General features: G+C 29.7%; 1 protein-coding gene across 2 annotated transcripts in view; it reads left to right on the top strand.

Annotated features, from left to right (window-relative positions):
• The window catches only part of LOC129236383 (glutamate-gated chloride channel), a 157,812-nt gene that overhangs the window by 75,696 nt on the left and 69,102 nt on the right, over positions 1–13,014 (top strand). The window contains exons 4-5 of one of the 2 annotated variants that reach the window (XM_054870740.1): positions 3,458–3,570; positions 5,321–5,388. In XM_054870740.1, coding sequence (XP_054726715.1) covers positions 3,458–3,570; positions 5,321–5,388 — 181 coding nt within the window. The remainder of the gene's footprint in view (positions 1–3,457; positions 3,571–5,320; positions 5,389–13,014) is intronic. The other variant, XM_054870741.1, reaches the window with a different exon arrangement.

Genomic DNA, 13,014 nt, shown 5'->3' with positions numbered 1-13,014 from the left:
GAATGTAGTTGTAAATATCTATAAAAATTATAACTCATCGGATGGTCATTATTTTTGACCTGGCCTTTGAGCGCAATTAAAAAAAAATATTGTATTAAAAGCTTTTTCTCACATATTTTTGCACACATCTACACACACATACACATGTATTTGCATACAACCACATGCTCACACTTGTGCCAGTATGCAATTATGCTATTGAATTGTCTAATTTAAAACATCCGACAGTTGCCAGTTCAATAGCAAATAAAGCCGGAAAGTGTTGCAGTGCAATGGGATTATTAGTTGAAGAAAAAAATTTGATTCAAATTTTTCATTCCAATTGAGTTACTCAGTTTATTGCTAACAGTGTGCGTTAAAAAATAGACAAAAATGCTGTAAAGGAATTATGAAGAGGAAGAGTCATTGTCGTTGATCTAAATTAATTGGAAAAACGCATTTAAAACTAGATTTACCGTTAATATTGGGTTTAGGCGTCTATAATAAAATTTGATGGCGCATATTTTTGTGGAATATATTAACCCAACATTTCTATCCGGTAAGGGTCGGCGGCCGCCGAAGCCGAATGGGTTGGTGCGTGGTGACCATTCGGAATTCACAGAGAGAACGTAGGTTCGAATCTCGGTGAAACACCAAAATTGAGAAAAACATTTTTTTAATAGCGGTCGCCCCTCCGCGGGCAATGGCAAACCTCCGAGTGTATTTCTGCCATGGCAAAACTCCTCATGAAAAACCATTTGCCGTTCGGAGTCGGTTTAAAACTGTAGGTCCCTCCATTTGTGGAACAACATTAAGACGCACACCACAAATAGGAGGAGGAGCTCGGCCAACCACCCACTTATTTTAAAAAATCTGAAAAGGGAGGGTTAAATATTCCAAAAAAATATTTTACAGAAAATTTCAATAGAGGCCTTTTCAGGCGATAAAAGTGGGGAATAACCATAATCCATCGTTGGCCACGACTTTTTCCCATCTTTCTGGTAGATCTCGTATAGCGTCGCGGTAAAACTTTTCATCTTTTGAGGCCACGGACCAAGCCATTTTTTGATATCTTTATATGAATGGAACTGCTGGTCAGCTAGACCATGTGCCATCGATCGGAACAGGTGATAATCGGACGGCGCAATATCTGGAGAATATGGCGAGTGGCGTAGGATTTCCCATTTTAGTGTTTCCAGGTAGGTTTTAAGGAATTTGGCAACGTGAGGTCGAGCGTTGTCATGCTGTAGAATCACTTTTTCATGTCTCTCCGCGTATTGCGGCCGCTTCTCGCGTAGTGCTCGGTTGAATCACATCAATTGAAGTCGATACCGATCCCCAGTGTTGGTTTTGCTTGGTTTTAACAGTTCATAACACCAACTTGGTCCCACCAAATACATAGCATAACCTTCGCAGCGTGAATATTCGGTCGAGGCGACGACGTAGAAACGTGACCGGGTAGTCCCCATGACTTTCTTTTCTTTGGAATTGCAGTTATGAATCCATTTTTCATCACCCGTCACGATGCGATGAAGAAAACCCTTCCCTTTTTGCCACTGGAGCAGTTGTTCACAGGCCAAAAAAGCGACGTTCACCATCCCTTGGTTTTAACTCATAAGGAACCCAAGTCCCCTGTTTTTGAATCATTCCCAAAGCATGCAATCGCTTTGAAATGGATTGGCGGGTAACTCCTAATACTGAAGCAAGCTCTTCTTGCGTTTGACACGGATCCTCATTGAGCAATGCCTCCAATTCAGCGTCTTCGAAGGTTTTTGGCCTTCCTGCACGCGGACGGTCGTCAACATTGAAATCGACGGAACCAATCTCGGCACGTTGTTTCACTTAAAGCAGCATCTCCATAAACTCTTTGTAGCCTGGATGCGCATCCGCCGCCGTTTTTTTCGAATGAAAGAGGAAATTGAACACTTCCCGCAAATTACGATTATTCGGTATGATACCAGACCAAACTCACTAATATGTCAAAGCAGTTTGTTTACCATATGTCTAAGCTTGGTTCGTGACGTTTAGGTTATGTTAGAATCGACTAGCACACACTGCTGGCAGCATCTATTGACAAACAGCGGGAACTTAGTTGCGCACTTAATCTTTTGTGCCCAGTAATGAAAACAGATTAAAATAATAATGAAAATGGTTTTATTGTTTTTCAAAATAATCTGCAAAAAAGTCAATACACTTTTGCATTCGGTTGCGCCAATTTTCAAAGCACTTTTGCCCTTTAGAAGTGAATACCTCCAAAGCAAACTGTTTAGAGGCTTCAACAGCTTCTTTAGGCATTGAAGAACGTCCCCCTCGCATTTAATTTTTGTTGCTCGAGAAAAAAAAGAAATCATTAAGTGCCAAATCGGGGCTACAAGGCCGATGACCCGTTAATTTAATCTTTTGAAACTTTCAAAAAAACTCTCCTGTGAGCCAATACGTAAAGGCTCGCATTTTCTTGTTGAAAGATGACTCGTCTTCAGCAACTGATTTTTCTTAACTCTCCGAAAACTTCTGGCAAAAAAAAGTTATGCACCACTCACAAGTGACTGTTTTAAGTTTCTCTAGTGGTACAGTTTGGAAAATTTTATCCTTTGAAATTTCGAAGTCCTTTAAAAAATGAAATTGGAGGAAAAACTAGATACCTGCTATACAGTATTACTATATAAAATGTAAATATATATAGTTTCACGTACATATGAATTTTTTTCGGGGCAGTCAGCTTTCACCTGTTCAGCTCTTTTAGCATATTTTTTGGCACACAAACAGTTGAATGAAAGTTAAATGACCAGAAGTGCAAAAAGTATTTCTCGCGCTTTTTAATCTCCATCGCATTGCACACTTTTTTACACATATGTAAAATATAAATAAAAATTGTCTTAATACACGCCAAACTACACACACACACACGCCAACTCTTAATTCTCTATGTATTATACTTAGAAGCGCTGTTATATATGCAATGTTTTTTAATTTTTGTCGGAGCATAAATTTTGGAATTATTTGCAAATGCTAGACAAAGCATATCTGGGTCAGTCTACAGCAAGAGCAACTACAACACAAAATGCCAACAGATATGCTCTGGCTGACGCAAAATACTATGATAAGTGCGGCAGTATAATGTTGAACCCCGGAACAAAGGTTTAACCGGAGTTCCGAGTGAAAAGGACAACAAAACACAAAAACAAAAAAAAAATCAAAATTTTTCGCTTCACTACAAAATTTTTTATATGTATTTGTACTTTTTAATTACTTAATTCAAATTTTTTCTCACTACTGTACTATTGATTCTCCACCATTTTTTTTCTTCTTCAAATATTTATATGCAAATTCGTAAATTATTCAAACATTATTGGTATATTTTGTGTAAATGTCATAAAAAAACAACAACAAAAATTTTACAAAAGCAAATTATAATTATTTCTTTGATGACTTGCTGTCGATTAATACAATTATACGTACGTACATATCATAATTTCAGAGCTAATAATGCCAAAATAAATTTCCGAGAAAAGGAGAAAAAAGTCTTAGACCAAATTTTAGGTGCAGGAAAATATGATGCCAGAATACGTCCATCCGGAATTAACGGCACGGGTAAGAAAAACAACAACAACAAACAAATACACACAAAACTCTAATACCAAAAAAACAACAACAAGAAAAAAATTCGTATACCAAAATGCATTTTATATGCGAATAATAAATTTGTGTTAAAGGCAAAAACAAACAAAAAAAAATTTTTTTTTATTAAAAAATTAAAAGAATTTTGAAATAATGTTTAATAAAAATATTTGAAATAATTTATGTTTCAAAGGAAAAATTATGAAATATGGCTAACTAAAAATTACGATTTAAAGATTTTTTATTTTAATTAAAAAATTTTTTTTAAGAATTTTGAAATACTATTTGCTAAAAATATTTGAAATAATTTATGTTTCAAATGAAAAATTATGAAATACGGCTAAATAAAAAATTATTTAAACATTTTTTATTTTAATCTAAAAATTTTTTTTAAGAATTTTGAAATAATATTTGCTAAAAATATTTGAAATAATTTATGTTTCAAGGAAAAAAAATTATGAAATACATCTTACTAAGAAATACCATTAACACATTTTTTATTTTAATTAAAAAAAAATTTAAGAATTTTAAAATAATGTTTAATAAAAATATTTGAAATAATTTGTGTTTCAGTGCAAAAAATTATAAAATACGTCTAACTAAAAAATATAATTTCAACCGCAAAATGTCTTATTGATTGAAAGTTTAATACAAATTGCTTTAACTTTTATTTAAACGTTTTTAATTTTTTTTTTTAAAGAAACAATTTCCTCAATTTTTTTTTTTAAAGAATAAATTTCTTTTTTAGAAAACCCATTTAAGAGAAGAGCCAATCCTTAAAATTGATGGCAAATGTATTTTTATTGCCACAAATAATTTGAACTTTTAATAAACTTTTTTTTATAATATTTTTTTAAGATAATTCCTTTTAGAAAAAATATCAAATAACGACTTAATCCATGAAGATAGCAGCAAATATATATTTTTATGTTTCATTTATTATATTTTTATGAAATTTGTAACAAAAACATGAAGTAAAAAATTATATGCAAATGCGAAAGTAAGCTAAGAATTTTTTTAAACACAACTAAATTAAAGTAAAATAAGTATATTTCTAATTCTAAATTATTAAAAGAGTTATAGATATTCATATTGAATTTACCAATGTAAAATTTAATAATGTTAAGTTATTAGAAATTCAAAACTACTGTTTTTTTAACTTAAAATATTTGCGGTTATTTTTATATTTGATTTATTTATTATAATTTGTTTTTTTTTTTTTTGAAGTTAAGCTATTCATTATCCATTAGCTGGGTAGTATAAACATAATTGGAACATTTTCACTTAATGCAAATCAAATTTTTTTCGCGTATAAAAAATTAATTCTTAACCATGCCACTTAGCTAAAGGACATTTAGAAAAATTCGCTCTAATTTTTTCACATCTAATTGGAGTTTATGTCTCAGAGTGTTAATTTGTATAGCTTAAAATTATTAGTATTTCCTTTATTAATAAGTATTTGTGTAGTTTAAAATTTTTGTGTAATATTATTTACTTCATATGAGTTTCCTACATCTGCGAGTATTTAAATTATAAATGGCATACCATTAGCATAAGTATTTTTCACGCACACATTAAATTGTACAAATTTACCTGCAATTGAATATAATTAGAAATTATTTAACTTTATTAAAATTATTGAAAACACAAACACATTTCTTACATACTCGTATAAACAAAACCTACATATAAATGTATGTGTGTACCTACTGTATCGAAACAGATGGCCCCGCTATAGTCAGAATCAATCTTTTCGTACGAAGTATAATGACGATTAGTGACATAAAAATGGTAAGTTGCGTAAAAAGGAAAAATAAATAAACAAATAAAATATAAAAATAGCTGTCACATAATTCAAACTGCATCAATTACTCGTTATCAAAAACAAAAAATAAAAATAATTTTTTTTTAATTCTAAAAAAATTCCAAAAATATCCATCACCATCTACCAAATAAAAAAAAATCTCTAAAAAGCGCAAATCTATTTTTTTATATATCTAAATATTTTATATTGCAAAAAACTTGCTAAAAATCCCCGTTTTCTCCCCATTCGTTTACTGCTCGAAACAGCCCTTAATAGCAATAATTATCTATCACATACCCACATATATTCGAATGTTCTCAAACCAATCGTAAGTCTAGAGACATTTACAAAAACTAAAAATTAATTGTTTCTCGTTAAAAAACAATACTTGTATTGCAAATTAAACAAATATACAAAAATAGTTCTCGAATAGTTTGCATTTGTAATACATATCACACATACATACATAAATAGTTAGCAGTGAGCGCAGCAAATACTCGATTGCCAATGATTATTTTAGCAAAACTTTAGCAAAAATCATATACTCTTAGTTATTTTGCAGTTAAGCGCAGCATTAGCAAAAAAAGTTTATCCATTTGTATGCTTCCACGAACAACAACTTACTCACCACGATCGGCTGCAAGAACCAAATTAAAATTCTCTTTAGTTTTCGTGCATCTCCCGGCTGAAATTTCAACTCACCTCACATAATTTAAAATATTACAAATACCTACATACTTACATATGCTCAGAGATATACACTTACTTAGTTAGTTTATAGATTTGTCTGCATTTTGAGTTCAAGAAAATGTCTTCTGATTATCAAGAAAATAAAAAATAAAAATAAAATAAAGTCAAATTACAAATTAAAAATTAATAAAAACGCAAATCTAATAGGTAAAGTCTTTTACTGCGTCGAAGCTATAAAATATATATATATAATTAAAAAAAAATTAAAAAACTTAATAAGAAAATGGATTTTGCAATTAAAAATTATATAAAATTAAAAAAAAAATTAATGAAATATTTAACAAGAAATGTTTTTATGTTTTGATTTCGAAATTAATAATTATATTAAAAACAATTTATGGAAAATTTTATAAAAAAATGATTTTATGTTTTGATTTTGAAGTTAATAACTATTTATTAAAAAAAATGCTTTTTTGAATTCTTCACATATTTTTTTGAAATTTAATTATTTATTTTCGCAATGAAAACATAAAAAAAATTTGATGAAGACTCTAACACTTTATCGACCGGGGAGTTTTGCTATGAACCTATGATCTGTTACCGGGGCATTTGGTTTATAAATCTCTTTGAACTTTTCTGAAAAATAGTCAATAATTGCCTGCAACTTCGATAATCGACTGGAATTGATTTGAATGTCCTCATTATTTACGAAGTGTAAAAATTTCAAAATTTGAAAAAAAAAACGGTTGCGAGGCATTGTCTTCGAAAATATTGGCGTCTCTATAAAAGGATTAGTATACCAATAATCACTCAATTTACTTTTCTTCACTAGTCCCATTATAATAACAAGACCACACCAAATTTTTAATTCGGGAACCGTAACATCATACCATTTTTCAGTTTTCTTGGGTAATTTACGGGCGTTGGAATTCTGATGATAGTAGCGATTTGTTTCACATGAAATTGTTTGCAACAAATCATCTCCAATAAACAGGCTCACAATATCGTCTATATTCTTATCTAGATTAAATGGTAGTTCTGGGTTACCTTCAAATGGCAGATTATTTCGGGGTGGGTCATCATCATTCCAGTCGGACTCAACATCGTGTTCCTCTTCATAATCGCTATAGGCTACACGTAGAACACGCGGACGAAAAATTATTATCAGAGCCACTTTCACTTGCACTATCACCAGTGTCACTGTGGTCATAATCGTTAGGAATATCTGACAAACATCCATTGTTATCAGGATTTAAATTCTAAGGGTGAAGCAGACAACCAAAAAGTATAATTACAATTTTAGTTTTGCTTATAACGAACATTTAATTCAAATTTTGTGATAGCTACACTACAAGTAAACGTATTTTATTGCAATTCACACGACGGTTTGTCATGAACTGAGCTTCACGAAATGCGAAATTATGTGAAGATGACGTTATTAAATACGACGTTTACTTACGCATCGTATTTGAAGTTTTTAGCTAGTTTTAGTCAAATTGCTTTACACGATTACATATCGCAATATGATTATTTCATATATGACGCCAATTGGCGTGCCCGGTCGTTAAAGTGTTAATATTTTTTTTTAATTTTTAATTTACTTATTAATTTCAAAATTAAAACATAAAAGGATCACAAATTTTTTAACTCTAAAGTGCTATGTTTATTTTACGTTATTATTTTAAACTATTATTTATATGAACTACTACTCAAAATGTTAAAAACCCATTTTACTTAATTTTATAGCCAGTATTTTACGTGCCTACTAAGTGCAGTTTTTTTATCTAACCTATATATAAAGAAAGCTAAATGAGACGATAAACTATTCCTAATTCTAAAGTTCGCTTTAACGCTTTCGTTTTCTCAACCGCCTTACGAAGATCAAAATACGAGCTTCGAAATACTGTAAAGCGGTGTAAAAATTCACTACCTGCATCAACTATTTGCAAGGCTGGTAATGCAGGCGAGTACGGCGGGAGAGGTACTAAATTCTGCTTTTCAAAATTCTTTTGGATGAAAATTCTGTAAAAATCAAACAAAAAATTCTGTCCAGCCTAAATTCTTTTGGTTCAATATTCTGTATTTAAAATTCTGTATGATCAAAATGATGGAGAACTGAAATTCTGTATATTAAAATTCTGGAATCAAAATTATTTTCGATCAAAATGCTGTAAAAATATAACGAAATAAGCAGATAACCTGATAAGTACGCTTACCTGAATAGCACATTTATTTTATGAATAATGGAATTCTGATTTTATAGAAACAATGGTATGTATATATACATACGTCAATTAAAGAAAAATTCAAAAATTCATTCAAAACAAAAGTTATTACATTATAATGCGAAACAATTATTATATTATTAAGTTTTTTGCAATTCGCTTTAGAAAAGAAACATGCCTTAATATAAGCCTTTTTTTTGTTATTCTTTTAATTCTGTTGTTTGCTTTTACAGCCTTCTTCGTTTGACTAATTTTGTGACCATTTTGAATTTTAGCTGGTTTGTGCGAAAGCCTTTTAGATCATTAATTAGTTTATACAACCCTGAGTTTCGTTTCCCAACAATAACTTTTAGCCGACGATGCAAGTCTCAATACTGTTTTGCGTTCTGGGGAAAGCGATATTGGACTCATCGTGCACACCAAAATTTTGGTGGGTATTTTGGCTGGGAGTTGTCTCTAGCTATGTAATTTCTTTCAAACCACGAGCAAAACTGTTTTGTATCTTCCTCTTCAAGAGTACTATAAAATTGATTATAGTACTCAGAGACTTCGTCGTGAGGCAAAAAAGCCAGAGCTTTTAATATTCTAATATGTAAGGAAAAATATGAATCATTTCCATATTTCTGAACCAATCTGCAAACAAAAAAAATTAAATATTCAGTACTTTATGGTAGTTGGGATGAAATTGTTCAGTATATCAATATATTACACAATATACCTTTCTTTTTCTATTTTACGCCAAATTATTTGACTAAAATGAAAGAAGCATCCTTGCAATCTCGTATCGGGAAAATATTTTTTGGCAGCCGATATAATACCTATCTCAAAGTCACTAAAGATTCGTTTTGGATTTAATTGTATGCCATATCCTCGAGAAAATTCAATGACAAGTCATGTATTGGCAGTATTTTGTTTTGCAAAACTCTATATTGAAAAATCGGAAGAGCATATGGAAAAATAAAAAAAGTGCGCACTTTTTTTATTTATCCATATGCTCTTCCGATTTTTCAATACAGAATTTTGCAATGCAGAATTTTGACAATACATAATTTTGATTTACAAAATTTAAAATTACAGTGTTCCGCAATACAGAATTTTAACATTACAGAATTTTGCATTACAGATTTTTGAATACAGAATATTAAATACAGAATTTTAAATACAGAATTTTGAACCAAAATCATATTGTACCCAACCCGAGTACGGCATTCTATTATTTATTTTAATCATCTTAATTAATTTAATTTCTCTTAAGTTCACTACAAATTGTAAAAGGCGCATCAACGCAACAACAAAAAATGCATACATTATTGTCCGAAGCAAACTTTTGTGTGAGCGAAAGTGTAGTTGTCTGCACGTTATAGTGAGCTGTTAGATGTTAGCGGTTAGCTGAGAAACGATTCTAACAGAGAATGTTAATGTAACATTAACATCTATCTATGCTAACATTAGTTTACAATGACTTTGGCTCGTGGCATTTTACTAATCTCTGAATTAGTATTAAGTATTTCACCTGAATCCGAATACTTATGAAGTCAGATTTTGAGAAAATATAACAGTTTTCCAAAGAGCGTTAAATTAAAAGCTTTTGAGTTCTGAAAAAATGTGTTCATTATATTGAGAGAACGAAAGTGATTTGCCTGCACTGTGCAGTGAGCTGTAATGTTAGAGGTTAGCTGAGAAAACAAAGAATGTTAATAAAACATTTACATATTTACAAAACATTAACCGTATTTGGATCTAAGCTAACATTAATTTGTAATGATTTTGGATCGTGACACTTCATTAACTTTTCTCGCAATTAATTTGTGACTGAATCCAAATACTTATGAAGCAATTAATTTGTGACTGAATCCAAATACTTATGAAGCCAAATTTTGAAAAAATATAGGGTTAAACTAAATATTTTTTACTTCTGAAAAAATGTGAGAGAGCGAAAGTGTATTTGCCTACACTGTACATTGAGCTGTAATGTTAAAGGTTAGCTGAGAAAACAGTTCTACCAGAGAATGTTATGTTTTGAGACTAGGATAACATTAGCTTAAAATTATTTTGGCCAGAGGTTTTTGATTAACTTTTCTCATATAAAATTTGCCCTAGAAGCCGAATACATATGAAGTCGGATTTCCAAACAAAATTTATATGAATTTAACAAGCTTCCAAACAGAATTAAGCTTAAATTTTTGAGTTCGGAAAAATTTTAGTTCGCTATATTATTGTTAAGTGTTACCTAATGTAGTTAGGCGATTTCCAAATTGTATAAACTAAAGCAAATTAAAATTCCTATCACAAGTTTAGACTTTTTAATCAGTCAGCTTAGGCGGTATTTATGAGTTTTTTCCTTTTTTTTTGTGGTGAAGTACATCTTTAGAAACAAATATTGAATGTGGAAAATTTCTCGTTTCTATTTTATACGGTTGTTTTTCGAACATAAACTAATATTGAATCTATCCAAATATCTAATTTTCTTTTTGGTTCTTTTTTTTTTTTTGGTTACCGCGTGGTTATTGCATAATCTTACACATCTTTAGTACCATCGGTAGCTTTCAAGAAAAACTTAATCACCGAGTTACGTTAAGAGGCCTTCTTTTTTTACACTTAAATTTTTACACTTTAAATTAAATAATAATAAAGCTTTCATAAAATTTATAGTGCAAATTAAATGCAAATAATTAGTTAAAATGGCAGTCATTATTTGTAAACTCTTTTTGACTAGTACACACGGAAGATTTCAGATACATTTTATTTTTTAAAAGCGATGCCAAATTAGCATAAATACAAAAAAATAATACTAATTATTAAACGAAAAAATCTAAAAATATTGGATAAATTTGTATAAATCGCAAACGTAGTTAAAGACTTTACCTAAAATCAATCATACTAGACGAAATAGGAGGAGCTCATCATTTCAAAAAGTCACCTTTGCAAATGTATTTTATGAATTAGATTGAACGAAGTTTCCTAGAATTACATTACTTAATATTTATATCTATTTTCCTTGTAATCGTTATTTGTTTGATATACTTCTGCAATGATAAAAAACAAAAACAACAAAAAAAAATGAGTTCTAAACATTTTATTAGAAAACTATTTAATCAATATGAAAATTACTTTAATATCAGTGGCTTTCTGACAAAATGACTTAAATAGACTTAGACATTTTTTCCTCTTAAACACTAATTTGCTGAATTCCAATGGAATATTTAAATTTTTAATTATTCATAGCCTTAGCTTAGAAGTTCATCTTAATAAAAATTGAATGGAATTATAAAATTTCGCTAGAAAAGATGAGGACTTAATGATGTGAAATTAAAAACTGCTAAGTTCACTTAAGTAGTTTTGTCAAAAGTCCATAAATATTCAATTATGCAGTGAATTTTACTTCAAATCCCCTAAAAAATTTATAATATGCATAATTCGATTTATGTATGTATTTGTATGTGCTCCAGCTCCAAACTCCAAGATGAGTTCCTACATTACCAAACGCTCCGTATACAATTTATTTATTACATATATATTTATATTAAAATTTTTTATTTAACTAGACAACTATATACAAATACGCTTCACTATGTTTCAGTTGATTTGCTTTCAATTTCTTCAAAGTGAGTTAAAGAAATACTATTGGGTTATTCTTTTTTCTGTTTTTTTTTTTTGTTTTTTTACGACAGATGGGTTTGAATTTGGTTGCAGTAAATAAGCTTCATTTTATTGGGTTACTGGTTATTTCATTCTTAATTTTTTGTTATTTTTTATTTTTTTTTTTTTTGTGCAACAGCCTTGCGTGAGGCCCAGCATTTAACCATTTTAGGTAAATATGTTTCACAGTCACATTTTCATTACACCGTTTCACTATTTAGCGCGTTAATTACGGAGAGTCCCCTTAGACTTTAAGCATAATTTGTTTCAGCGCAACTTTCTCATGCTCAATTTTTATCACATAATAAACAGTTAAACCCACTGTCTACAAGCTGGAATAAAGATTATTCGTAAATTCGGGTTTTGAGTTAATTTTTGGATATTCTTGATTTGGTTTGTCGACTGCTTTGGCTTCTCCTCATGTCCAGTGTAGGTTTCCCTTAAGTTATTTCCATTAGTTTTTGTAATTTGAGCATTTCAGTACAACATTTTATATAAGTTTTTAATAGTATATTGGTAAATTCTTTCGAACTTTAATCATGTCATTTTTCAAGTATTTAAACTTAAAGAAAGTTGTCGAAGTTATTAAAAAAAAATGTGCTTCAAACAACTTAATAATGATAATGTTAAGTTATTTTATTTTAAATTAAAAATAAGCATAAAAAAGTGTCATCTAAAATATGTATATATGAAAACTTTGTTACAGCGGTTAAGGAAAAAAGTAAAACAAAACAAAAAATGATTAAAAAATTTTAGAATGCCAATGACGAATGGCGCTGACAAACTAATAAACCAGTAATCAATCTGCATCGTTAGTTATGGTAAAGAAATGCCAACGAAAATACTTAACAGGCACAAAAAATATAAGTAAATCATTTTTTAAGTTATCTAGCTACAATTTATAACACAACAAATTAAAAAACTAACAAAAATAAAAAAAAACCACAAAAAAAGAAAGAAAATATATATTCAAAAACATTAACTCTCTTTAAATCCCAAACATTTTTATGACATAATTGTTTGACATGCAAAAAATTATATTCACAAGAGAAGAAAAAA

This window comes from Anastrepha obliqua, chromosome 1 (assembly GCF_027943255.1).
Source record: "Anastrepha obliqua isolate idAnaObli1 chromosome 1, idAnaObli1_1.0, whole genome shotgun sequence".
NCBI classification, from domain to species: Eukaryota; Metazoa; Arthropoda; class Insecta; order Diptera; family Tephritidae; genus Anastrepha; species Anastrepha obliqua.
The sequence above is the reverse complement of the archived record's forward strand: the minus strand, read 5'-3'. Positions and strand labels throughout refer to the sequence as shown.